At 38.3% G+C, this 27,991-nt stretch overlaps 2 protein-coding genes and 1 pseudogene across 8 annotated transcripts; all 3 read left to right on the top strand.

Annotated features, from left to right (window-relative positions):
* Window positions 1-27,979, top strand: ugt5g1 (UDP glucuronosyltransferase 5 family, polypeptide G1). 7 transcript variants are annotated; one of them, XM_038304024.1, is made up of 3 exons: window positions 1-136; window positions 12,980-13,532; window positions 26,785-27,979. In XM_038304024.1, exons 2-3 carry the CDS (start codon window positions 12,980-12,982, stop codon window positions 27,819-27,821), a joined length of 1,590 nt encoding a protein of 529 aa, XP_038159952.1. In that variant the 5' UTR covers window positions 1-136; the 3' UTR covers window positions 27,822-27,979. The 7 variants fall into 7 exon arrangements, with proteins under 7 accessions (XP_038159952.1, XP_038159948.1, XP_038159949.1 ...); XM_038304020.1 differs by lacking the exon at window positions 1-136 and adding an exon at window positions 5,443-5,568; XM_038304021.1 differs by lacking the exon at window positions 1-136 and adding an exon at window positions 5,443-5,568 and having other exon boundaries at window positions 12,980-13,544; window positions 26,797-27,979.
* LOC119795798 (UDP-glucuronosyltransferase 2C1-like) lies at window positions 5,446-8,824 on the top strand. Its single transcript, XM_038304019.1, has 2 exons — window positions 5,446-5,568; window positions 7,095-8,824. The coding sequence occupies exons 1-2, from the start codon at window positions 5,551-5,553 to the stop codon at window positions 8,682-8,684; spliced, it is 1,608 nt and encodes a 535-aa protein (XP_038159947.1). The 5' UTR covers window positions 5,446-5,550; the 3' UTR covers window positions 8,685-8,824.
* On the top strand, window positions 16,030-22,083 carry LOC119795800 (annotated as a pseudogene).
* Window positions 27,980-27,991: the final 12 nt, after the last annotated feature.

Below are 27,991 nucleotides of genomic sequence, written 5' to 3'. Positions count from 1 at the left end.
TGTATCCGGGTGACACCTGAAAAACCACATAACAGACATGCCATAAACAAACCCTCGCATGTGATTGGTTCCCCCTGCACTTGTGATCAACCATGTGGTTTCTCTATAGGAGCCCTTGTGCAGCCCTTTACACCAAGTAGGTTTTTCTTGCTGTCTTTGCAAATGTTTGATCAACTACTTTCTTTAGGTGTGTTCTGCATGATTTTGTTAATTCCACAAATGCTTGACAGTGATGATTGCTTCCTATAACTATGAAGAACCTTTTACTCTGTGTCAGAGTTAATGGTTAACTGTGACATTGTAAACATCTTTGCAGCAGCCAACTTTTTATTATTACCTTTGTCCCTCTCTTGTTCCCTTGGCTTGTGTAACTCCTGCATGGTTGACAGAGGGAGGGGAAGGCTGTGGTTTACTGATATGACTGTCCTGGGACTCAATTTAAAGCTCTAATCATGAACAGCCGTGTTATTTTCCCTCCGCTATGTGACCTTGTTGCTTCCTCCTTCCCTCTTTTCCCTGCCACTCCCATCTATCTCTCCTTCTCTGGTTTTGTTTCAGCAAGAATTTGTTTTGGGGTTTTTAAAGCGGTGTTTTGGAGCTCATGCACAAAGAATGAGGTGAACTGGTTTCAATGACAAGTTTAGAAAAACACAGTGGTGAAACTACACCCACACAGCCTTAAACATACATCTTACGGCATATTTTTTCCTTAAGATGTGTTGAAAGCTTTAAAGTACAGTAGCTACATTGATTATTGATTGAAGAGGCAAAATTGTGTCATTTAATTGTTTACAAAGTTTAACAATTACAGCATCATTCCCCCACTGAAAAGCACTTAGTCTTTTCTCATAACAATTCCAAAGGTTGGAGCAAACAGAAGGAGGGATCTGCAAACAATGTGGGTCTTTTATGCTCATTTCTGTTAAGCTCATCCACAGATTTTTTTATAGGATATAATTCAGAGGTGCATTATGTTCATTGAAGAAGGATGATATTGTAGCTGATAAACACTTTTGGGTAAATTTATCTGTATGTTTAGGATCATTATACCTCAAAAAGACCCCTATAGTCAGGTTAATGGTCCACATACCACTTGAATTATATTAAATACCTCCTTGTAATTCTGTGTTCATGACATCTTACACTATAAGTTTCTTGAAAAAACGACCTGCAGCAGCACAGATCATGAATGTACTACTACTACTTTCATCACCTGCATTTTTATTTTTCCTGAAAACTCCATTTTGACCAAGTCAGACCTTGTCTTGTTTAAGTCACAGCATTGTCTACTAGCCTTGATGTGATTTTTTTCATGGTAGAACATGAAATACTTTTTTTTCTATCATTGTTTTTTAACTCCCATGTTGAGACACACATACGGCTCTGTGGTTGCACTTCCTGAACAGTGATGCTGCCTTCCATTTACCTCTAAACTCAGAACGTCAGCTCCAGTGACGTCATCTCCGATAGCATAACGTTCCAGTTTCTCACTTTTGGATGCTCATACAGCCACTTTTGACAACAATATTGTTCTACATGTGCTGATAAACAGGAATGAAAGATCTTGTTTTGCTAATACTGAAAATTGTAAGTGTATGACGGCCTTATGTTTGTTCTTAACTTATAAGACTGAATTCCATTAACTGCACACATTCTCCTGTTCTATCGAAATATTAGACACATTTCATAGCTCAGACACACTGCTCCTAAAGCTGTTGCACACAGTTAGAAAAATAATTCACTTTTTTTTGGTAAATGGCATGTACTTATATAGCACCTTTATTCAAGTTAGGAGACTTGACCAAAGCGCTTTACACTACATTCATTTACCCATTCACGCACACCCTCACACACTGATGGTGGCCACAGCTGCCCTGGGGCTCACTGACAGAAGCGGGGCTGCCGTACACTGGCGCCACCGGGCCCTCTGACCACCATCAGTAGACAATGCAGGTGAAGTGTCTTGCCCAAGGACACAACAACACTGAAAGTCGGAGTCGGGGCTTGTACCGTCAACCCTTCGATTTCTGGGCAAACTCCTACATCCAACGCCACTGTCGCCACTGTTTGCTTATTTGAATAGACTTTTCAGTCATAGCATTCAAAAAAGTGTACTATTTCTAATTTAGTAATGTACAGTCAGGGACTGTAATGATGATTTTTACTCAACAGTGAGCTGCATTTGTGCTAATTTTTTGGGACATCAATTTTATACTTAATGTGGAAACACAGTGAGAGAAAGGTGTTTTGAATTTTTCAGAGCAGTGTGCTAATTTTGATCAGTGTGCAAATTTTGACATGAGCGTTCTCATTTTGACAATAACACGCCACAAGTGTATGGTACTTTGTGAATTGTGTCCTATTTTTAGGTAAAAGTTTGCAATATTTTGGGAAATATGTTTTATTTTTCAGCATATTTGGTAAAATATTATTATGGTAAAATAGTGTTTTATCAACTGAGAAAAAATTGAATATTTGATTTATAATAAAGAACTGCCAAAGGAAAGTCACAGTAGTTTAATTTATCCTCTGTGACTTTGAGGTTGTAATATTGAAAACAGAATATGGCTCTGACTTTCTTATCAGTAAGCCCAACTATGGGGGGCCTTTAGTTATAATACAGAAAATTCTAACTTTGGAGTACAAATTAAATGCAGCATTAAATGAACCTAGGCTTTAAGTTGTGTCCAAACTCCAAGGAAACAGAGATTCATAGACTAGTGGTTAAAGGTTCCTAGCTACTCTGATTGTTATCATTAGGTTTTTGATTTTCTTTTTTTGTAATAGTTTTTTTTAACCTTGAAGTATTGCTTTGTTAGTTTACTTTTAGAGGTCATTGTTTTCCATATTAGGTTCAAAATCTCTGTTTAGATATTCCAATATGGTATTTCCTTAATCATTTGTTTTTTCCTAATAAGTTCACCTTTCCATGCTTAAGTTGTTGCTTCTCTTTACTGTTAGCTTTCTAGTTTGGACGACGCCGCCTTTTACAGCTGCTTTTTGTATCTCTGCTTCTGTCTCCTTGAACCCCAGTCGCCCTCTGCAGATAGCCGCTCACACTGAGCCTGTTTCTGCTGGAGGTTTCTTCCTGTCAAAAGGGAGTTTTTCCTCTCCACTGTCGCTACAAGCATGCTTAGTGTGAGGGATTGTTGAAGAGTCACTGAGTCGATGCAATTAACTGGTTTTCCTTAGATAGAGAAAACTTTAAATCAATCTGACTGTATGATCTGTTGAACTGTAAAATGCCTTGAGATGACATGTGTCATGTGACGTGAGTGCGAGTCAGCACTTTATAAATAAACTGAATTGAATTGAATAGTTTTTTCATAGGTTCATTCACTTTGAGTTAATTGTGCAAGTACCTTTTACTTTGCTCTGAATTCTGCTTAGTTGATATTATACCATAGTTCTCACTCTCAGGTCTGATTCACACTAACGTTGTTTCTTGTCTGCTCCATCACCTGTTGCAGCATTACACACTGGAGATATATAGGACCCATGTTATGTGAAATGTAGCGGAGACGCTTTACTGTTTCTGTGTTTGACTTCTGGTCTGGCTTATCTAGGTTTTAGACACTGATGAAGAAATAGAGTCAATCCATTTTTGATAGATAATGGAGGAGGGCAGGCGGTCATGTCATGGCAGAATTACTTCATTGATGAGAATAGTTTCTGTTTGTGATAGAAAAGGTTACGCACAGATGAAGAATAAGCTTGTTGGATTCACATGTTTATCTAACTCATGTCCACCACCTGATCCAGCTGCTTTCTTCTTTCTTGCTATACCAAGCTTTTCATGCCCAGATTTGACAAGTACCTGTTTATGAAGCACATGTCTGAGTGTAGGCTTTTCATTTATTTATTGAAACATTTCACCTAATTAGGCTTCCTCTTTCTGTTTTTAGTCTGATCCAATCCAGGATCCGAAGCTTGACACCAATAAACTTAGAAAAGTAACAGAATAGTTGAATAGTTGAAGAATTAGAACTTCTTTTCTCTCTATCTCTCTAAGGAAACATCTAATCTCACAAACTTTCTATGATTGGACCCATAACTGGTAAGCAAAGAAAAGTTGTGAATCCAACAAAAAAATGCTTTGAATCAAAGCTTCCCAAATCACAAGTAGTTTTATTGTAGAGGCTGTTTAGACGGGATGACAATTACTTTCAAACTGAAGAAGCAGTCTACACTGAACCCATGCCTCACAAAATCCATGAAGGTTAACTCTTATCCAAATAAACAGAGCGTGTTATCATGGCTTACTGATGATCTAAAGGCCAGGTAGAAATTCCTGCAAACAGGTTTGACATCCAGTTCAGGTATTTGTTTAACCTTGTCCTTCACATCCTGACCAAAATATTCCATTAGTTGTCTTTGCATTGCCAAAAAAAGTGTTCTTTGTATTCATGTTTTGCTGCCCATTACAATCACAATGGATAGATTTTAGATGGAAACCTGAACAGGGAGCAGTTTATGAGTAACGAAACGGCCTGATGTGTTTAAGACACCGTTTTTGTTCAATGACACATGAAAATCTGAAAAGAACCCCTACAAAATAGACATCATCCCATGGTGATTAATTATGACTTGTGTACTAAAGTTTTGATATAAACCCAGCTGAAGCTCTACAGCTTTAGCTCTACTGCTCAGTTAAACTGGGTCAGGATCGTCATCAATTTGGAACCTTTATGGCTGAACAGTTATTTAGACTGTTTTAAAAAAGCAAATACCCTAAACTAGAGAATCATAGACATATGTAGAAATATTTCATATATAGATGAATAAAGTCTTGTGTCCTAATTTTTAACCTACAATTTTTATTCTTTTATTTTTTTTTATTTTTTTTATACAAGGAAACCCAAAATGATCCATAGCCTTGTCCAGTTTTACTTTCCATAATGTATTTTACCTGTACGCAACAGTAGAAAGATGCAGTCATAGTGCCATTTCTTTTCCTTGGACTGATGAAGAATGACACTGATTAGTTGAAACTTTTTCCATCAACACTGGTGGAAGATGCAGTCGATACATATGCCATGGTTTTAAGGGAAATTAATACATTACCAATTGTTACAAGAGAATTGAAATTGAGCCAAACGTGATATCCTTACTTCTGGTGCTTAATTGATGATGTAATTGTTGATGAAATGCAATAATTAAGTGTCAGAGTAAGGATATCGAGCTTTGCTTAATGGATATTATTTCCTCATCCTTCTGATAAACCGAAAGAGAAGCAATAAACATGTTGTAATGGTTTATCAAAAGAGTGACTATTCATTTAAAAATACATTTACAGTGATCAAATGAATGTTAAGTCTTATTTACTGAAAGCCAAATTAGTGTCTAGATTTATAACAGCAATATGTTCACATGAGTTATGAACCCAAACACGTGATATGAACTCTTGTGACTTAACCTTTAATCTACATGCTGGACTTTGTTCCACAAACTGCAGGCATCTGTGTACAAAAGCTGTGCTCTGGGTAATTAAATATCAAATATCATCTTGGCTCACTGAAGACTGCCGGAACAATTTTGACTCTGGGAATCATGTTTAACAACAATCAGGTGAGGTAATTGACAAACCCTTTATATAAACGAACAGCACTAAAAACCTACTGAGTACTAAAGGGCCATGCAGTATGGCATCTTGCTATCTCTGAGTTTAGTCTGGATAAAATATGCTTTGAATTGCATCTTTTTTCAATGGTCACTGCTGTGCTTATTCTCGACTACGTTTATTTTCAATTTTAGAAACTTAATGGTTGCACAAGTCAATGCAATAACCAGAATATTGGAAAAAGACACACAGACACAGGCAATAATAACAACATACCTCTCTTTAAAGCTTATCTAGGACTCATGACCCGGAGGAGCATAACAAGCTCACATAGATTGTGTTAACACATGCAAACTTTAATAAAATTTAACAAAAAAGTTTATTAAATTAAATAACTTAATTGAGAAGATAAATGAATTACACACAAATGTAGTCTTTATTTCTTTTAATTCCTAATAGGTAATAAATACATTGGATGGATGGATGGATGGATGGATGGATGGATGGATGGATGGATGGATGGATGGATGGATGGATGGATGGATGGATGGATGGATGGATGGATGGATGGATGGATGGATGGATGGATGGATGGATGGATGGATAGCTTGTTAGATATAGCCAAAAAAAAACTTAGGGGCTTTTGCCTATGGTAGGGTCTCCCCTGCCAAATTGTCCCCAGGGGCATTTTCATGCAAAGAGACTGACAGATGGCAAACCATATAGCATTGTCGAACTTTTGCTCCTGGTGCTCTGAAATAAAATAAATGAAAGACAGTGTATGCCTCACCCGCAGGGATGAAAGTCAAAGTTAGCTGGTATGAGGGTCCGGTGGCAAGGAGGAAAGTGGGAGTCAGGAACTTGACATGCCATTTCTTGGTATTACAGTCTGGCCTTAGGGGGAAATCCAAAGTCAACCCATTGGTATGGGATCAAAACTTAATTAGAAGTTGAGCTCGATGTACAGTTAGTTGGACTCACCATCCTACACAGCTCATGGTTTTAGAACCTAGCTCCTTCCTAAAGTCTCAAATCTTGGGAAGATACCGGGATAATAACAAGACCTTTTCAGAGCTCTTTTTATTGAGTATGGCCTTTGTGCAGGGAGGAAGGAAAGTTCTGACAGGTATAGAAGTTTAACAGCAGTTCACATACTGTATCTTGGTCTTCTTGGAGTTCTGACTGGTTTAGGGGAGTACATTTGGTTGTGCTCTTGCGCTCCTGGTTAATTCAGTGCGCCTGTGGACGGTAATGGAGCTACCTACCTGGAGATGTGTGGCTTGGACGAGCAGTTTACACAATCAGAGCAATATCGTTATTGAACATTTAACCTTAACTATCCTTAAGACACATTATGACAGGCATAATATGTTTACATGTTTACTGAGAAAACAGGCAGTGCTGATCAAAAGAGGGTCAATTTTACTAAAATATAGTAAGATTTAAACAGAATGGACAGCCAATGTTACTGAATTCAATTCAAAGATTAGCAAATACAGTTTACCATTTCTTTTTGTTTTGTTTTTCTTCTCAGGACATGTCCACCATTGTTTCTGTATTCTCTGCACTCTTCTGTGTTTTATTGGCCCAGTCCTCACTCTGTAATGGAAGTAAGATCCTGGTAGTGCCTGTTGACGGCAGCCACTGGATCAACATGAAGATTATCCTTGAAGAGCTTCACGCCAGGGGCCATGAAATCACAGTTATGCGCTCTGCGAAGAGCTGGTTCATCCCTAGTACTTCCCCTATTTATACCTCAATTAATGTCACAATGTTTGAGGATGATGCAGACAGAGACTTCTACATTAAAATGCTCAAGGATGTAATGGATCGCCGCAGCTATCCCAATTTTATACGGACACTTTACCAACAGCACTTGCTCACATCTGAAATAGGTGATGGTCATAAGATTTTGGCCAAATTCGCTGCAAAAATTATAGAGGACACAGAGTTAATAAAGAGATTACAGGATACTAAATTTGATATAATATTGACAGACCCTGCCCTTACTTTGGGGGTTATTCTGGGTAGTTATCTCAAGTTGCCGATGGTATTTAATGTCCGCTGGATGAATCTAGGTGAGGGTCATTTAGCCATGGCTCCCACCCCTGTGTCTTATGTCCCTGTATCAGGAAGTGAACTTCCTGATCAAATGGATTTTCCAGAGAGGATTAAAAATATGTTGCATTATCTCCTCAATGTTTATGAGCAGTACTTCATTATTAACCCAGCCTACTCAGAGCTGTTCCAGAAACACTTTCCTCCTGGCACGGACATGATTTCTTTGGAGCTCTCAGCTGAAATCTGGCTGTTTAGGGCAGATTTTGTCTTTGAGTTTCCACGGCCCACCATGCCTAATGTGGTGTACATTGGGGGGTTCCAGTGCAAGGAGGCCGAACCTCTCCCTGATGATTTGGAGGAATTCATGCAGAGTTCTGGAGAACACGGTGTTGTGCTCATGTCTTTGGGAACACTGGTGTCAGCTCTGCCTTCAGATATCACTGAAGCCATTGCTGCTGCATTTGCTGAGCTCCCTCAGAAGGTGATTTGGCGGACTTTAGGTGACGAACCTTCATCTCTAGGAAATAATACCCGGCTAGTAGAATGGTTTCCCCAAAAGGACCTTTTAGGACACCCTAAGACCCGTCTCTTTGTAGCCCATGGGGGAACCAATGGAATGTATGAAGCCATCTATCACGGTGTTCCTGTTCTAGGCTTACCCCTCCTGTTTGATCAATTTGATAACTTACTCAGACTGAAGGTGCGCGGTGCAGCTCGAGTGGAAGAGGTCAGGACTCTGACTAAAGACAGTTTCCTGGAGGCTCTGAAGGACATCTTAGAAAATCCATCTTACCAGAACAACATCCAACATCTTTCTCAGCTACACCGTGACCAACCAATGTCTCCAATGGACACTGCCATCTTCTGGATAGAGTATGTCATCAGGAACAAAGGAGCTGCTCACCTGAAGCCAGCAGGTTTCAGTCTGCCTTGGTATTCCTACTTCTGTTTGGATGTTGCAGCCTTTCTTTTGGCCATAACCGGAACCTTCATCATGGGTTCGGTCTTTGTCTTCAGGTTTTTCTGTTGCAGGAAATCCAACAAGAAATTAAAAGCAGAGTAATTCACCAAAATATTTGACACTTGAAAAACTTTTATGAATTACTTTAACTCTACCTTTTTATAAATGTCATTTACAAACATGTTTGTCTTATGTTAGGATAATTATCATTTGTTTTAAAATAATAAAACTTTTAACCAACATTAAACATGTAATGAAGTCTTACTTTTGGAGCTTGACAGCAAAGTCTTTTGCCACCATTGTATAGAAAAGAGAAGGAAATGTCAAGTATTTACTTTACTGCATGTACCATCAACAGATTAGTCATTGTAGTTTAATGTAACTTAGCGTTTTGTAGTCTTAAGAACTAAAGTTCTATTTTACATAAGTCTGATTTGAGAAACTACTGTTTGTTCGTCACAGCCAAGGAACACCGGACCAGCTCCAACATCTGCAGGATGCATGAGGGTTTATGGGGGCTTGCCCAACCAGTCCGCATGCGTTTTGTGGAACTGAGGAAGGCTTTGTGGGGAACACCCCAGGCGTACATATTCAGGGCCCCTTTACTAGGGGCCATCCAGTTGCTGTAAAAGTGGAGAAGGTGTCTGGTCCAAATTTCCAGTATTAAGTTGGACATGAACCATGGCGGACCTGCTCATTGTCACCTGTCCTGATGTCAGATTTAGGTTTAGTGAAGGGTCACAGTTGGGTTTTAGGTGTCAAATATATTGTAAGAACATATTTTTTTTCGCAAAAGATGGTGTCTGCTAAAGAGGTTATGTTTGAGAGGAGAAAACTGTTTAAAGAGACTGTTGATTTCCCTGCCAAATTCATCCAGTGTGTAATCTTTTAGCCAAAATTAAAGGAAACATATTATTTGTTTGCACTTTACTTTGGTATAATTAACACATAACATGGACAAACTGGTATAAAAAAGTATTTAATACAGGTCTAAATAAACACAATATTCATTTGATTTATTTAAATGACTGCAAAGGGGGTGATAATAAAAGTATAAAAGCAGTTTACAATGCTATAAATGATGAGTACCTACAGAACAACTAGGATCTTAAAATATGTAGGACAGTTACATATGTTAAACAAACCCACTGATTAAAGATAAGGGCAATAATTGTTTCAGGCTGACCTTTAAACCAGAAAATGGACTTTGCTTTGAGTTTCAGGGTCTCTGCATGTAAAACCTGTGATGAGTATCCAACACTATTCTAGTTCACCAGCAACAGGCTTCTCAAATTAAACCTCTGGAATTGGATTCCATAACAATCAGGTTGGATCTTTAAATAACATTTGTATGAACCACTAATGGATCTAAGTGCTTTTAATATTTATCTGAGAGTAAAATGTTTTTTTTTTTTTTTTTTTTTTTTTTGCATACTCTTTACATTGCTGCAAGTGTCTGTATTATCGTCTTTTCTGTGTATTAATTGCTTCACTGGTTGGACTGAAGGCTATAAATGATTTTAATTAGGTAACAATACATACTGTACACTTATGACAATAGTTATACTGGTTACTCTTGGATTTTATATTTTGGAAGATGATTACAATATGTTATACTTAGGAATGTTTCCTTTAAAAACATACAATAACAAAAAGTTGTTATTCACCAAAAAAAAAAAAATCTTAATATTTGCTGTAGGTTTTTTTTTTCACATTTTGTGGATAATCTTCATATTTTAGAAGATGCCACCCCTTTTTGTTAATCTGATATGTTCTGGGTCCGTCAAATGCTAACCCGAGTCATGAAGAAGTATTGTTTGAGTAACGGGACTCCCTCTTGGCAACCTTTTCAAAATGTCTTTCTTGTTCAGACTTATGCATATTCCAGTAGTATGTCTTTTTTTCAATAATTAACCTTTACTACAGTGAGCTATTCAGTGTCCATCAGCATGCAATCTAAATTTTTAAAAAAGAAGTTGAAAGGAAGCTGGCAGAGTCAATAATAAAGACGGCAAATTTATCATTTGATAAGGCCAATTTGGCAGGTGGTTTGTGATTTAATTATGCCATAAACAGATTTTTCTTCGCAGTATATGTAAGGCTATCATAAAACTTAATCAGGCATTAGTAACACAAAGCCAACATGGATGTTCAAAAAGTTAAAGACATAACACTTTTTGTCATACTAAAGTACAAGTATCCTGTTTTGTCTTGAAAATTCACCAAGTGCAGTAAAGTTAAAAAGGGGTTCAAACCAGAGCTCTTTGGTCCAATTTAAACTTATCAGGATTTTTCTTTTTTGGTAGAAGCTCATCTGAACTCTGGGGCAGATCAAACCAGCTAACATGCACAGTGGGAATGCTAACAAACTGTACAGGAAGGCAACCAAAGAGAGATAACTTCTTTCTTTATGATTTACCCACATATGTGATCATAAAAATCAAATCGTCAATTAGTATCTAATGATAGTTTCAAAATCTATGGGGTAGTTAAGTGTATTCTTCAGTTTATTCAGAGCAGCTCGTAGGATAGCTTGGTGCCTTGGCATTTGTAAAACAAACTCCACATGACCAGTTAGATGTAGTCCAGGCAGATTCACCTATGATACAGCATAAAAGTGAAGTATACCAGGTGACAGTGTGAAGTTTTTGACATCAATCATCCAATTGAGCCGAGTCCAACATTTATAGGATTCTATCTCCTCATGCCTGAGGATATATATATACCGGTATATATCTTTCTAGGCCATGTTTCCGTCCAACAGAAAGTCAAATTTGAAGCAAACTTTTAATACTATGAATAAGAGGAGGTACGAAATTGTTGTTTTGACATTTGGTTTGAAGCGAATTAACCAAACAATTCAGAGATTAATGTGGTCATACATTGTCGTCCACGTTACATCATGGCGGTAATAAATAAGAAATAGAGGGTGCAATTTAGCACAGGCGACAAATCAGTATTGGGGCCAAGTTTTAATGAATGTGTTGCTATCAGGTAAGTTGTTCTTAAGTTGACATGTCAGTTATTATTGGCGATGTTGCTTCCAGCCACGTTTAAGTGCAACCGAGAAGACGCCAACAGCAGAAACAGCTGATCAGTAGTGTGAGAGTCTGGGATGTCTGGGATGATTCGAAGAAAGTGTTTCCATCCCCCATTAACCCTTTTTCATGAAAGCCAAAAACCACCTCAACAAGCGTGAAATTTTTGTTTTTCTATTTTGAGAGAGTTTCTTTTTTTAATTTAGCCGTTTCCATCAAGCTTTCTGAAGTGATACTCCAAAACATAGCACATTAGAATAGGCTGATGAAAACACGCCTTATGTCCCTGTCAGGGCTCAGAAAAGATTACCCAGTAGTCAAGACAGACAGACAGTTGAATATCTCAAAAACCATTTATCTAAAAATGACGGATCGTCAGTAACAGCAAGGAACATCTGGTCTTCTAGTTTAGTCCGTGCTCTCGGGACAAGGTTAATTCCAGGTGGTTGGTTGCCAACAAGACACGGCCGACGCCGCCCAGAGAGTCTCAGATGCTGTAGCCCCAGAGGTCATAGGGCAGGCAGGAGGTCAGAACTGAGCAGACAAAGAAAGGCAGGATAATGCAGAGAGTGAAGTCAAAGCCTATGTAGAGGATGTGCTCGGGATTCAGAAGTACAAAGAGGACTCTAAGAAACATCCACGATGGTGTCAGGAATTTGTTAAAGGTTCAGTAAACAGGCAGAATCCAGCAGGAGTCCAAAGACAGGTCAGTCAAACTGACCAAAACAGAGACAGGCAGGCTCAGAGGTCCAAAAGCAGAACAGGTCAGGATCAGGCAATCTGTAACAATAAGGTACGCAGGAAGACTTTCACTACAGCCTAAAAAAATCTGGCACTGATGACTGGAAGCAGGCAGGTTAAAGAGAGACTGGAACAGGTGACAGATGAGAGGTGATGAGAAACTAGGCAGAGCAAGGCAGGTGAATGGAATGAACAATCAAGCCAGTCATCTGCACCAAGATAATAACAGTCACAGCTTTTGGATTGTTTGGAAATATCTTTACAGCTTTTCATAGACAGATGTATTAAAGAATAGGGGTCAAAGTCTGGTCCTTGAGGGTTCTTCTTATGAAACATTTCAATCTATATAAAGTCCCAACCAATTTCTTATGCAAGTTCCACTTATCACTGTTAATGACCTAATTTGATTCAGCTGTTTGGCTTTGGACACAGTTAAATTTTAAGGACACCAGTCTTTGAGTGATGTATAGCAGAGCCAGCAAATCACACAAACTCCTGACTTAATAGATGTGGTTAAACCAACCCCTTACTCCTGCTCTCTTAAATCATACTCTATATAAGTAGAAGTCTGGTGAAGTGAACAAATTTGCATAAATATTATCCTTGTTTATCTTGCAGATGGTGTCTACCTCTGTCACCATATTCCTGGCTGTCCTCTGCTCCCTGTTGCTCGGACCTCCTTACTGTAATGGCAGTAACATCCTGGTGGCACCTGTTGACGCCAGCCACTGGATCAACATGAAGATTATCCTTGAAGAGCTTCACTCCAGGGGCCATGAAATCACAGTTCTACATTCAGCCAAGAGCTGGTACATCCCCAGTAACTCCACCATTTATACCTCAATTTATGTTCCAACGTTGGAGGATGAGACAGACAGGAGCTTTTACAATGAAATGCTGAAAGATGTTATGAGTTACCGTGGCTATCCAACTTTTATACGCACGTTTTACCAACAGCGCCTCATTACATCAATGTTAGAGAAAGGTCATGAAATTCTGGCAAGATCTGCTGCTAGAATTTTAGAGGACAATGTTTTCATGAAAAGCTTGCAGGATAGTAAGTTTGATCTCATGTTGACAGACCCTGGCCTTACTTTAGGGGTTATTCTGGGTGGTTACCTTAAGCTGCCGATGGTCTTTAATGTCCGCTGGATTAACAATGGAGAAGGTCATCAAACTATAGCCCCTTCTCTTATGTTCCTGTACCAGGAAGTGAACTTCATGATCAAATGGATTTTCCAGACAGGATTAAGAATATGTTGCATTATTTATACAGTGTTTATGAGCATTACTTCATTATTAACCCCGCCTACTCAGAGCTATTTCAGAAACACTTCCCTTCTGGGACTGACTTGGTGTCTTTAGAGCTCTCAGCTGATATCTGGCTTTTTAGGGCAGATTTTGTCTTTGAGTTTCCACGGCCCACCATGCCTAATGTGGTGTACATAGGGGGGTTCCAGTGCAAGGAGGCCGAACCTCTCCCTGATGATTTGGAGGAATTCATGCAGAGTTCTGGAGAACATGGGGTTGTGATCATGTCTATAGGCACAGTGGTGTCAGCTCTGCCTTCAGATATCACAGAAGCTATTGCTGCTGCATTTGCTGAGCTCCCCCAGAAGGTGATTTGGAGGTTTGAAAGTGAAAAACCTTCATCTCTGGGAAATAACACCCGGCAAGTAAAATGGTTTCCCCAAAAGGACTTTTTAGGACACCCTAAGACCCGTCTCTTTATAGCCCATGGGGGAACCAATGGAATGTATGAAGCCATCTATCACGGTGTTCCTGTTCTAGGCTTACCCCTCCTATTTGATCAGTTTGATAACTTACTCAGACTGAAGGTGCGCGGTGCAGCTAGAGTGGTGGAGATCGGATCTCTGACCAAAGACAGTTTCCTGGAGGCTCTGAAGGACATCTTAGAAAATCCATCTTACCGTAAAAACATCCAACATCTCTCTCAGCTACACCGTGACAGACCAATGTCTCCAATGGACACTGCCATCTTCTGGATAGAGTATGTCATCAGGAACAAAGGAGCTGCTCACCTGAAGTCAGCAGGTTTTAATCTGCCTTGGTATTCCTACTTCTGTTTGGATGTCGCAGCCTTTCTTTTGGCCATAACTGGAACCTTCATCATGAGTTCAGTCTTTGTCTGCAGGTTTCTCTGCTGCAGGAAATCCAACAAGAAAATAAAAGCAGAGTAAATCACCAAAATAGCAACTCTAATAACTTTAAAACTGGAATATAGGTATTTACTTTACCATTTGTTTAAATGTGCATCCCAACTATTTTGCCTTATACACTTGTCTTAAAATAATAAAACTCTTAAATAAAAATTAACATGTAATGAAGTCCCACTTTTGGAAACAGAAAAAAAAACTAATTATTATTAAAACTAACTATTAAAAAATATATTTTTGCCAACAATGTGTAGAAAAGGAAAATTAAGTTACTTACCCACATGGATCATTTGTACAGAAATATATACCTGTACCATCCACTGATTCTGCTCATTGTACATTAATTTTGACGTAATTTGGTGTTTGGGGGTCCAGTAAAAAAAAAATTTAAAAATTAAACCAGTTCATTAACCTGCATCCATTACTTTTCATTTTTCCACAAAGAGGCCTGTATATGAACAAAAATAAAGAAGTGCAAACTACTACCTTTTTCCTCATATACAATGTTGTGTTGAGACCACTGTGGTCTTAACCAATTTGTAAGCTGCATAAAAATGTTATTTGTTTACATTTTGACTTTTGAAAACAGAATTGCTCTTGCAACGGTACAAAACTATTCCTGAAAAACAAGAAAATGTATTTTCTTTCTTCATGTGTTTATCATATCTGGATGTTCAAACTTTGAATAAATTATAAACATTATTATATTGTGGGAAATCCCCCCCCTGTTATGGCTGAACAGTTATTTAGACCTTTTTAACAAAAGCAAATAGCCTAAACTAAAGAATCATAGACATATATAGAAATATTTCATATATAGATGAATAAAGTCTTGTGTCCTAAACCTTAACCTAAAAAATTTATTTTTTTCTGTTTTTTTTTTTTTTTTATACAAGGAAACCCAAAATGATCCATAGCCCTGTCCAGTTTTACTTTCCATAATATATTTTACCTGTACGCAACAGTAGAAAGATGCAGTCATAGTGCCATTTCTTTTCCTTGGACTGATGAAGAATGACACTGATTAGTGGAAACTTTTTCCATCAACACTGGTGGAAGATGCAGTCGATACATATGCCATGGTTTTAAGGGAAATTAATACATTACCAATTGTTACAACAGAATTGAAATTGAGCAAGACTTGACATCCTTACTTCTGGTGCTTAATTGATGATGATGTAATTGTTGATGAAATGCAATAATTAAGTGTCAGAGTAAGGATATCGAGCTTTGCTTAATGGATATTATTTCCTCATCCTTCTGATAAACCGAAGGAGAAGCAATAAACATGTTGTAATGGTTTATCAAAAGAGTGACTATTCACTTAAAAATACATTTACAGTGATCAAATAAATGTTAAGTCTTATTAACTTAAGGCCAAATTAGTGCCTAGATTAATTGCAGCATTATGTTCACATGAGTTATGAACCCAAACACGTGATATTAACTCTTGTTACTTAACCTTCAATCTACATGCTGGACTTTGTTCCACAAACTGCAGGCATCTGTGTACAAAAGCTGTGCTCTGGGTAATTAAATATCAAATATCATCTTGGCTCACTGAAGACTGCCGGAACAATTTTGACTCTGGGAATCATGTTTAACAACAATCAGGTGAGGTAATTGACAAACCCTTTATATAAACGAACAGCACTAAAAACCTACTGAGTACTAAAGGGCCATGCAGTATGGCATCTTGCTATCTCTGAGTTTAGTCTGGATAAAATATGCTTTGAATTGCATCTTTTTTCAATGGTCACTGCTGTGCTTATTCTCGACTACGTTTATTTTCAATTTTAGAAACTTAATGGTTGCACAAGTCAATGCAATAACCAGAATATTGGAAAAAGACACAGGGGATTTATTTGTACTGATTTATTTGCAATCTTGTGTTAACTTATCCTCACAGAGTGATTACATATCCTTACTATTTGGGCCAGGATAAGTAAGGTATTAATTAGGTTTAAGATAGGGTCATGTTCAAGCTATAGAAAGAGCGGAAAATGAATGGGAGTCAAAGCGCTTTCCTTAGTAAGTCTATATAACAAGCCTGTGTTTGTAGTGGAGTTGTGAGTGTGCACAGGGGAAATCTTGGCTTGTTAGATATAACCAAAATAAAAATTAGGGGCTTTTGCCTATGGTAGGGTCTGCCAAATTGTCCTCAGGGTCATTTTCATATAAAGACGCTGATAGATGGAAAACCATATAGCATTGTCAAACTTTTGCTCCTGGTGCTCTGAAATACAATAAATGAAAGATGGTGTATGCCTCACCCGCAGGGATGAAAGTCAAAGTTAGCTGGTATGAGGGTCCGGTGGCAAGGAGGAAAGTGGGAGTCAGGAACTTGAAGTGCCATTTCTTGGTATTACAGTCTGGCCTTAGGGGGAAATCCAATGTCAACCCATTGGTATGGGATCAAAACTTAATTAAAAGTTGAGCTGGATATACATGTGGCGCACCTACAATAGGGTGACCACATTTATTTTGAATTTTATTTGTGATTAATTGGCGATTTAGCTTCCAGTAGTTTTTTCCCTTTGAAAGTGGGGGGCGGAACTTTTGTTTTTGTCCTGTTGCGCTGGGAGCGGTAAAGGGGCGCGCACTCCCGCCGTTTCTTCAGACGTGATTTGGAAGATAAACTGTTTCCTTCCTTTCCTCACTTCTCCTCTTTCACCTGCTTTAAACAAGTTAGTAAATCGCCATATATATCTGTATTCGGCCAAGAATTAGTTTAGTTTGTTTGTGTGTATATTTCACGTTGTTAGTGTCTGTATAAAATCACTTAAAAGTAGGTTTTGGAAGCACATTTTCCCGAGCGGCCGCCATGTGGTATTGCAGGGGTATTACAATCTAGACAGTGGTTGGGTTTATTGTGGAAACTCCTGAGCACACTTTTTATCTTTTAATAATAAGGATCTAAATGCACTTATGGGGAAATAAGCATTTTATTTGTATTTCACACTGGTTTATTTTGTGAATTTTTGTTTAATTCAGAAATGTTTAATTCAGAAATGTCTAGAGTTAACATAAGCATATTCCATGCTGCATTTTTCAAAGACCTGTACATTTTACAGCAGCTTAACTTTGTATTAGTTTGGCAAGCACATTTCTTGTGGGGTTATTACTTAATTTAAGTGTTTTGAACCAGTAGTATGCTGTGATATAAAAGAGAGTGATTTTATGCACAAAACTGTTAATATAAATACATGATTATACAGATGTGTTCATCTCAGGAATATAAGTGACCAGGAAGATTTGGTAACATAAATGTGATACTGAAGGTGGTTTGAAGGACTTGTACAACTGAATTGAGAAACTGAGTAAGCAAAGTTTAACCAAACTTAAGTTAAAATGCAGCATTGTTTGTGACGAGAGAATGTTCAATAAAAGAGACGTGATTTGGAAGTAGGCCTGCATCTAACGATTATTTTAAAATTCGATGAATCGGCCGATTATTTTTTTGATTAATCGATGAATCGGACAAAAAATATTTTTATATTAACCTCTTTATTCCAAAATAAACATTTTAGACAGAACAAACAAGCACACAAGTACAGGTTGCTCATTAACTGTACTGGTGCAATATGAAAAATAAATGTTTGTTAAAACTATGCAAACTTACATGAGAAATGTAGCTATACATCCACAAAATATAGGGTACTTTGTTTCATAAAGCGCAAAAAAAGACAGGCATTTTTGTTTTTTAAAGCCCCTAAGGGGCTCAAACAATAGGTCCCCCCCATTTCAACAAATGAGTTTTTTTTTTTTTTTATAGAAGAGTTCTGCCTTTTAAGACAGGAAAGTATAGCAGTTAAAGTTGCTACTTGAGAAAATACTTAACCATAGAGACAAAAATAGCCCTGTGATTCAAATTATAAATTGTATTTGTAATAAAAATGAGAGAACTAGGGGTGCTAAAAAACACATCCTTCAAAGACAGATATTTACATGGGAATGTGGCATATAATTAATTGAACATATTACTGATCTTGCTGGATTTTATTCTGCTTTACTTCAATAAAATACAGGATCTTCTTTACTTTATCTTTGCCAGAAGATTTAAACTTGCCCTCATAATTTGCAAGTTAATTTATTTATAAATAAAATATAAACGCTGCTTAAAGCTGCAGTCTGTAACATTGAGAAGAGAGCAGACCTCGACTGAAAATTTGAAGAAAAACAGGTTTCACGTCACTCCCCCACCCTCTCTGCTTCACTCATGCCCCACCTCCAAGCTCCACCCCTCTCACAGCATCTGCGCGGCTACCGCATGCGACCAGAAGGGGGGGGGGGGGGGGGGGCGGGATTCAGCGTGTGTGAGCTGTGATTGACAGTCCATCAGACGCTCCTCTGGCTGTGATTGGTTGTTTTGACTCGTCCCGAATTATTCTTTCCAGATGGAAATACAGGCAGTAGGCGGGACCAATTGAAGCAGTTTTTTTCACAGGTTACATATCACATGTACTGCTGTCTGGGCATAGGGACAGTTTTAGCCAATATGACAAAAAAGTGATTTTTTAAAACTTACAGACTTCAGCTTTAAGCTAATTCAATTGAAATTAAAAGTAAAATAAGTAGCCAGCCTTATAACTGTCTGTAACCTACTAACAAGGTAAGGAAAGCATCAGATGAGCTACCAGAGAAACTAACGTTACGTTTCCCCACTTTAAAACGAAACAAACATGGTTTCTCATCCTGCTGATCAGCTCTCTTCACTGCCATCGAAGGCTCCAACGTGTTTCCTTTTCAGGTGCTGCATCATAACAGTGGTGCTTCCGTGCCATGTTAATTTGTTTTTACAAAAGTTGCATGTTACAACTTTTTCGCTTTACAAAGCGCAGGCTGTCTGCGAATTGAGACGCAGCTTGCGTTTGCAGTATCGGTCATTAGAAGAGTTGACGTTACTGCCTTTTGAAAACAGCATTTGGTCAGCTGCGGAGCTTGCTCGCTCTGCCGTATTTTTTTTTCTTCCCGCGTTTCAGTCAAGTGGCAGTGATGACGACGGTGACGGATGACGTATTAATCGCGCAACACAACTAATCGATGATAAAATTTGTTGCCATCGCTTTTAAAAATCGATTTTTATCGATTCGTTGTTGCAGCCCTATTCGGAAGAGAAACTGTTTCCATCCTTTTCTCACTTCTCCTCTTTCACCTGCTTTAAACAGGTAACATATTTGTTAATGTGGTCATCTTACTCTGAGACCCGTAACATACAGTTAGTTGGACTCACCATCCTACACAGCTCATGGTTTTAAAACCTAGCTCCTTCCTAAACTCTCAAATCTTGGGAAGATACCAGGATAATAACAAGACCTTTTCAGAGCTCTTTTTATTGAGTATGGCCTTTGTGCACGGAGGAAGGAAAGTTCTGACAGGTATAGAAGTTTAACAGCAGTTCACATACTGTATCTTTGCCTTCTTCGAGTTCTGAATGGTTTAGGGGAGTGCATTTGGTTGTGCTCTTGCGCTCCTGGTTAATTCAGTGCCTCTGTGGACGGTAATGGAGCTACCTACCTGGAGATGTGTGGCTTGGACGAGCAGTTTACACAATCAGAGCAATATCGTTATTGAACATTTAACCTTAACTATCCTTAAGATACATTCTGTCAGGCATAATATGTTTACATGTTTACTTAGAAAACAGGCAGTGCTGATGAAAAGTTAAGGGTAAAATTTGCTAAGATATAGTAAGATTTAAACAGAGTGGACAGACAATGTTACTGAATTCAATTCAAAGATTAGCAAATACAGTTTACCATTTCTTTTTGTTTTGTTTTTCTTCTCAGGACATGTCCACCATTGTTTCTGTATTCTCTGCACTCTTCTGTGTTTTATTGGCCCAGTCCTCATTCTGTAATGGAAGTAAGATCCTGGTAGTGCCTGCTGATGGCAGCCACTGGATCAACATGAAGATCATCCTTGAAGAGCTTCATGCCAGGGGCCATGACATCACAGTTATGCGCTCTGAGAAGAGCTGGTTCATCCCTAGTACTTCCCCTATTTATACCTCAATTAATGTCACAATGTCTGAGGATGATGCAGACAGAGAATTCTACATTAAAATGCTCAAGGACGGAATTGATCGCCGCAGCTATCCCAATTTTATACGGACACTTTACCAACAGCATTTGCTCACATCTGAAATATGTGATGGTCATAAGATTCTGGCCAAAATAGCTGCAAAAATTATAGAGGACGCAGAGTTAATTAAGAGATTACAGGATACTAAATTTGATATAATATTGACAGACCCTGCCATTACTTTTGGGGTTATTCTGGGTAGTTATCTCAAGTTGCCGATGGTATTTAATGTCCGCTGGATGAATCTAGGTGAGGGTCATTTAGCCATGGCTCCCACCCCTGTGTCTTATGTCCCTGTATCAGGAAGTGAACTTCCTGATCAAATGGATTTTCCAGAGAGGATTAAAAATATGTTGCATTATCTCCTCAATGTTTATGAGCAGTACTTCGTTATTAACCCAGTCTACTCAGAGCTGTTCCAGAAACACTTTCCTCCTGGCACGGACATGATTTCTTTGGAGCTCTCAGCTGATATCTGGCTGTTTAGGGCAGATTTTGTCTTTGAGTTTCCACGGCCCACCATGCCTAATGTGGTGTACATTGGGGGGTTCCAGTGCAAGGAGGCCCAACCTCTCCCTGATGATTTGGAGGAATTCATGCAAAGTTCTGGAGAACATGGGGTTGTGATCATGTCTCTGGGATCACTGGTGTCAGCTCTGCCTTCAAATATCACTGAAGCCATCGCTGCTGCATTTGCTGAGCTCCCTCAGAAGGTGATTTGGCGGACTTTAGGTGACGAACCTTCATCTCTAGGAAATAACACCCGGCTAGTAGAATGGTTTCCCCAAAAGGACCTTTTAGGACACCCTAAGACCCGTCTCTTTGTAGCCCATGGGGGAACCAATGGAATGTATGAAGCCATCTATTACGGTGTTCCCTGTTCTAGGCTTACCCCTCTTGTTTGATCAATTTGACAACTTACTCAGACTGAAGGTGCGCGGTGCAGCTCGAGTGGAAGAGGTCAGGACTCTGACTAAAGACAGTTTCCTGGAGGCTCTGAAGGACATCTTAGAAAATCCATCTTACCGTAAAAACATCCAACATCTCTCTCAGCTACACCATGACAGACCAATGTCTCCAATGGACACTGCCATCTTCTGGATAGAGTATGTCATCAGGAACAAAGGAGCTGCTCACCTGAAGTCAGCAGGTTTCAATCTGCCTTGGTATTCCTACTTCTGTTTGGATGTTGCAGCCTTTCTTTTGGCCATAACTGGAACCTTCATCATGGGTTCAATCTTTGTCTGCAGGTTTCTCTGCTGCAGGAAATCCAACAAGAAAATAAAAACAGAGTAAATCACCAAAATAACAACTCTAATAACTTTAAAACTGGAATATAGGTATTTACTCTACCATTTTTTTAAAGTGCATCCCAACTATTATGCCTTATACACTTGTCTTAAAATAATAAAACTCTTAAATAAAAATTTACATGTAATGAAGTCCCACTTTTGGAAACAGTTCATTAACCTGCATCCATTACTTTTCATTTTTCCCCAAAGAGGCCTGTATATGAACAAAAAATAAAGAAGTGCAAACTACTACCTTTTTCCTCATAAACAATGTTGTGTTGAGACCACTGTGGTCTTAACCAATTTGTAAGCTGCATAAAAATGTTTTTTGTTTACATTTTGACTTTTGAAAACAGAATTGCTCTTGCAACGGTACAAAACTATTCCTTAAAAACAGAAAAATTTACTTTTCTTTCTTCATGTGTTTCTCATATCTGGATGTTCAAACTTTGAATAAATTATAAACATCATTATATTGTGGGAAATCCCCCCCCCCCTTTTTTTAACTGATGCATTATTACCATGTATATTCAAAACTTGTTAAAGATTATCTAGCCTAAAACATACCCCAGAAAAAGTCCTAATCATTACACTTTAAGAGATAGAGAGGAGAGGAATGCCACTAGTGCATAAGTCAGAATCGTATCAAACTTAGTGATCTCGTACAACTGTCAGAGACTTACAGTTTAAAGCATCAAACTTGGTCCCTTTAGCATTCTATGTTTCAAAGATTTACACAGAGGGTGAAGAAAGGTAGCCTGGGTGCCATTCCGAACTTAGTCCCGCCCACAACGTCTGAGGTCGGGAAGTTCGGTCTGGCATTGCTCAGTAGTAGCGCGAGTATGCTCGCACAATATCTGGCGGGCCAATCAAATTGTCAGGGCGGGCTTTATACGATGATGGACAGATGATCAACAGTAACGTAATCAACCATGTGACCAAAGCGCGCTTGGGTGACAACAACAATGGCTGCCACTGGAGATTTGAGGTGTGTAGATTCTGCTATTAGGTCTGTTCTAGAAGATATCGACAGCAAATTAATTTTAAAAGAGGAACAGAGAAACGCGATCAAGGCTCATCTTCTTATTCTAAGCGTGCAACTGCACGCTTTGAGTTTTGTTGACAACAACTATGCGTGGCTTAACATACGTCACGCACTCCGTTTCTCTTATTGGTTGTAGGTCTATCCAATTGAGTGCAGAGGCATTTTTTTCCCTGGTTCGTTCGAAACACGCCCCATAATCACAGCTCTATGGAGCAGTATCAGACTCATATTCTGACTAGAATTGAGTAGGACTACGTTAGGCTAGAAGAAAGGTTCTTTTGGCAAGGAATTATTCAAAAATCTGAATTTGTGTAAAGAAAGTTTAGAAATAAGAATCAAGTTTACGATCATAAAGTCCAATTTTGAATGTACAATATTTTATTTGAATTGTTGTTTTTGCCTAAGCCTCGAGGAAATCCAGGAGCTGCGCCCTTATTGCAGGTATGTGTTAGAAATGAGAAAATGATTCATTTCCTAATATACCATGCAGCAGGACATCTAAATGATCCCATTTTTGAAGCCTTGAAGCCTGAGCAATAAAATTGTTAAACAATCCATATATAATTTCAATATCTAAAGATGCATCCCAAATTCAATACTTTTAACAGTATAGACTACTGTAGATTCCGTTGATGCTACCAAGTGCAGATTCATGTAAAATCAAACGGCACAGTACTATGATTCGGTACCTTAATGCATCATTGTGATATGGAGGGAATGGCAATTTTCCATAGCACTCATGAAAATAGCATTGCATGCACAATACTGTGATTATGTCAGATGGCACTAATGCAGTAAACAAAGCAAGTATGACTAAAAGAAATCATGAGATAATGGCTATGTTTTTGAAAATGCGATGCTGACTGTGGCCTCTACAATTTCTGAATAAAATGTAAGATGAGCAGCGGTAATTCTAATCTAAGGAAGTGGGATTTTCTTAAGGCTGTAGAGAGCAGAGTTTGACACCCTAGGATCCTGGGCTAGCAGTGAGGGGCAGCTGAATCAGTATTTTCATCTACTTCAGCTAAATAACTATTGTTTAAGACAAAATGAACATGATACTCAAAATAGGGATCAATGAGTATCAAGGCAGATTCCCAGGTAAAGGGATCTGCCCGGATTCAATCAGTTCAAATATGAAAAGTAACAAAATTCATATTGTATGTGTTCAACTTCCACTCAGTAGTTAAATCCATTATTATTTTATCTACCTTCTCCAATGGAGGAAGAAAAAAAAAATTTAAATGAATATTATAGAAATAAGCCGGCTATGAGAGCAGCAAGCTCCTAAAAATGGCATTGCTATTCTAAAATAAATTTTGTATTCACACCAAGAATTTCCTTCATTAAAAACATATTGTGCTCTGCAAAGTTACACAGGTTCTGTTCTCCCACCGGTACAAGATGGATTCTCAAGCATTTGTAAACTCAGAAATATTGCGACAATTCTGCTTTCAGGCGAGATTAATGGCAATGCAGATTTGGCGAGAAATTTTTGTCAAAGTAACACCAGCCAAATCTAATTTTTAACAGTCTTAAAATGAGTATATATATTTCAAAGAAAAAAACTATGTCTGGTTGCCCTGATTACATAATTTACTGTAACTTAAAAGAAATTGTTATGGGTTAATAAAATTTTCTAGAAAGAGAGTGACTACACTGTTGACTTAGATACAGATATGTTACGTAATTAAAGCAAACAAGTTTTACACACAAGAAATAAAGCTTTCTAATATACTTTATCTTTATCACACATACTGGACTTTGTCTCATAAGCTGAGGGTGACTCAGGTTAAAATGTGAGCTGAGTATCAGTCAGGATTCTGCTTCCGGACAACAGACAGGCAGCTCAGGCGTAATCTCTGGAACTGGGTTCTTCAACGGCTGAGAAGTGCTGATTATACTTGGTATGAACAATACATATAACTCATTTTTTTATTTTTTTTATTTTGTCTGTAATTCTAAAAGGATAAAGCAAGTTTTGATTCTGTCATTTTCTACATATCTTTTAGAGCAATACTGTTTCATATCTGGACGAACAACACAGGCAAATGTAACGGCATTCTGTTAATGCATTCACGTTTATGAAAATATGGAAAAAAGTACTAAAAGCAATTCCCATCATTCATAAATAGTCCGTTTTAATTAATTCCATAGATAGTATAGAAATAGTTAACTTCCAAATGTCCTAATATTTAGGATTAAAAAGAAACTAAAAAAAGAAATATAATTAACAGAGGTAAAAATGTATGTTTTCAAAACTCAAATAAAAAAAATATATACTTCATAGAGTTGGACATAACAGCTACATGAAAGTAAAACAGCTGTAACAATGTCCAGCAAAGATAAACATACTTTGGGTTGAAATGAGCTCATAAAACCAGATCAAGGAAAAATAGTTACTGGTTGAAGCTGGTAAGGCAATGTCATTGGTCACACATACCTTAATGTATGGAGATATGTTCTTAAATGAAATGTTTGAATATAATGGTGAGCATTACATGTGGAAATAAAAATAGTGAGTCACAGGATCTTTTTTTAGAAGTTGTAGAGCCTTCATCTAAAGAAGAAGAAGAAAGTTTATCAAATGTCCTCTAGGCAGGCATCTGGTTTATAGTCTTAGCGAGGGGTTGCAGTCCATTCATTACATACAATTCATAGTAAAGTCTATGATCTGATCCCATATGAAAGGATAATCACATACTCCTATAAGTCAGGGGCACTCAATTATGCAGAGCTGATGCAGCTTTTTTTAAACTTTAATTATTTGAGGTATCTTCAGCATTTTATCTTTGCCTGTGTTTTGTGTGTTAGCATCATATGTTTGCAGCAGGTTTAGCGTTTAAAGCACATTTGGACTTGGCTGCTCTTTATTTTCTGCAACATTTATCCTTTCGCTGCTCTTTATTTTCTGCAGAATTTATCCTTTGGCTGCTCTTTATTTTCTGCAACATTTATCCTTTGCAAGATTTTTCCTTTGCATCTGTTTTATGTGTTGGTCTGTAAGTCTAATTTTTGTCTTTGTTGGTTTAGCCTTTTTGTCTTTCAAGACGGTTTCTAACTTTACAGTACTTTTTATATTGGTTACCCATTTTTGTAATTGCAGTCCACTTGGCTCTCTCAGTCATTGTACTTCTCACTGTCTAAAGTATCAATACATGCTGGGTGAATAACTGTTAGCATCGACAACCATCTTGGAGCAAAAAAACTCAGTTTTTAAATCTAATCTCTAACATTCTTTTTCTTTATTGGGAATTAACTTTTTGTGTTTTGCTTTACAGAAAATGTCCAACTCTGTCACAGTATTTCTGGCAGTACTCTGCTGTTTTTTGCCAAGACCCTCTGACTCTAGCAAGATCCTGGTGGTACCTGTTGACGGCAGCCACTGGATCAACATGAAGATTATCCTTGAAGAGCTTCACTCCAGGGGCCATGAAATCACAATTTTGCACTCAGCCAAGAGCTGGTTCATTTCCAGTAACTCCTCCATTTATACCTCCATTCATGTTCCAATGCTAGAGGATGAGACAAATGCAAATTTTATGAAATTGATAGAAGATGGAATACAGTGCCGAAGGTATCCTACTTTTATACGCTCATTTTGTCAACAGAATTTGCTGACACAGATGTTAGAGGAGGGCCATAAGGGTTTAGCGCGATTAGCAGGTAAAACTTTAGAGGATCCAGTGTTAATGCAGAACTTACAGGATAGTAAGTTTGAAATAATTTTGACAGACCCTGCTTTTCCTTTAGGGGTTATTGTGGGTGGTTACCTTAAGCTGCCGATGGTCTTTAATGTCCGCTGGATTAATAATGGAGAAGGTCATCAAACTATAGCCCCTTCTCCTGTCTCTTATGTGCCTGTATCAGGAAGTGAACTTCAGGATCAGATGGATTTTCCAGAGAGGATTAAGAATATGTTGCACTATTTCTATAATATTTATGAGATGTACTACATTATAAACCCAGCCTACTCAGATGTGTTCAAGAAACACTTTCCTCCTGGCACAGACATGATTTCTTTGGATCTTTCAGCTGATATCTGGCTTTTTAGGGGAGATTTCGTTTTTGACTTTCCACGGCCCACCATGCCTAATGTGGTGTACATAGGGGGGTTCCAGTGCAAAGAAGCCCAACCTCTCCCTGATGATTTGGAGGAATTCATGCAGAGTTCTGGAGAACATGGGGTTGTGATCATGTCTTTGGGAACAGTGGTGTCAGCTCTGTCTTCAGATATCACAGAAGCAATAGCTGCTGCATTTGCTGAGCTCCCTCAGAAGGTGATTTGGCGGTTTGTGGGTGACAAACCTTCATCACTAGGAAATAATACCCGGCTAGTAAAATGGTTTCCCCAAAAGGACCTTTTAGGACACCCTAAGACCCATCTCTTTATAGCCCATGGGGGAACCAATGGAATGTATGAAGCCATCTATCACGGTGTTCCTGTTCTGGGTTTACCCCTGATGTTTGATCAGTTTGACAACTTACTCAAGCTGAAGGTGCGCGGTGCAGCTCGAGTGGTGGAGATCGGATCTCTGACCAAAGATAGTTTCCTGGAGGCTCTGAAGGACATCTTAGAAAATCCATCTTACCGTAAAAACATCCAACATCTCTCTCAGCTACACCGTGACCAACCAATGTCTCCAATGGACACTGCCATCTTCTGGATAGAGTATGTCATCAGGAACAAAGGAGCTGCTCACCTGAAGTCAGCAGGTTTTAATCTGCCTTGGTATTCCTACTTCTGTTTGGATGTTGCAGCCTTTCTTTTGGCCATAACTGGAACCTTCATCATGGGTTCAGTCTTTGTCTGCAGGTTTCTCTGCTGCAGGAAATCCAAAAAGAAAATAAAAGCAGAGTAAATCACCATAAACACATTTTGCTCAAGAATTGTATGTCTATGTTCACCTAAAAGAACTGATAGTGACAAAAAAAAATCATCTGTAATGCATTTAAACCTATTTCCAACAATTTTAGGCTATGACTATATGTATTGCAAAGAAGAGTCTGTTTTTGGGGGGGGGGAAATAAA

This window comes from Cyprinodon tularosa, unplaced genomic scaffold (genome assembly GCF_016077235.1).
Source record: "Cyprinodon tularosa strain WSP-4 unplaced genomic scaffold, ASM1607723v1 ctg523, whole genome shotgun sequence".
Taxonomy (NCBI): domain Eukaryota; kingdom Metazoa; phylum Chordata; class Actinopteri; order Cyprinodontiformes; family Cyprinodontidae; genus Cyprinodon; species Cyprinodon tularosa.
The sequence above is the reverse complement of the archived record's forward strand: the minus strand, read 5'-3'. Positions and strand labels throughout refer to the sequence as shown.

Coding starts and splice junctions, on each gene's coding strand:
- ugt5g1 (XM_038304020.1), top strand. Junction 13,533..26,784: donor GATTAACAATGGAGAAGGTC/ATCAAACTATAG, acceptor ATGGAGAAGGTC/ATCAAACTATAGCCCCTTCT.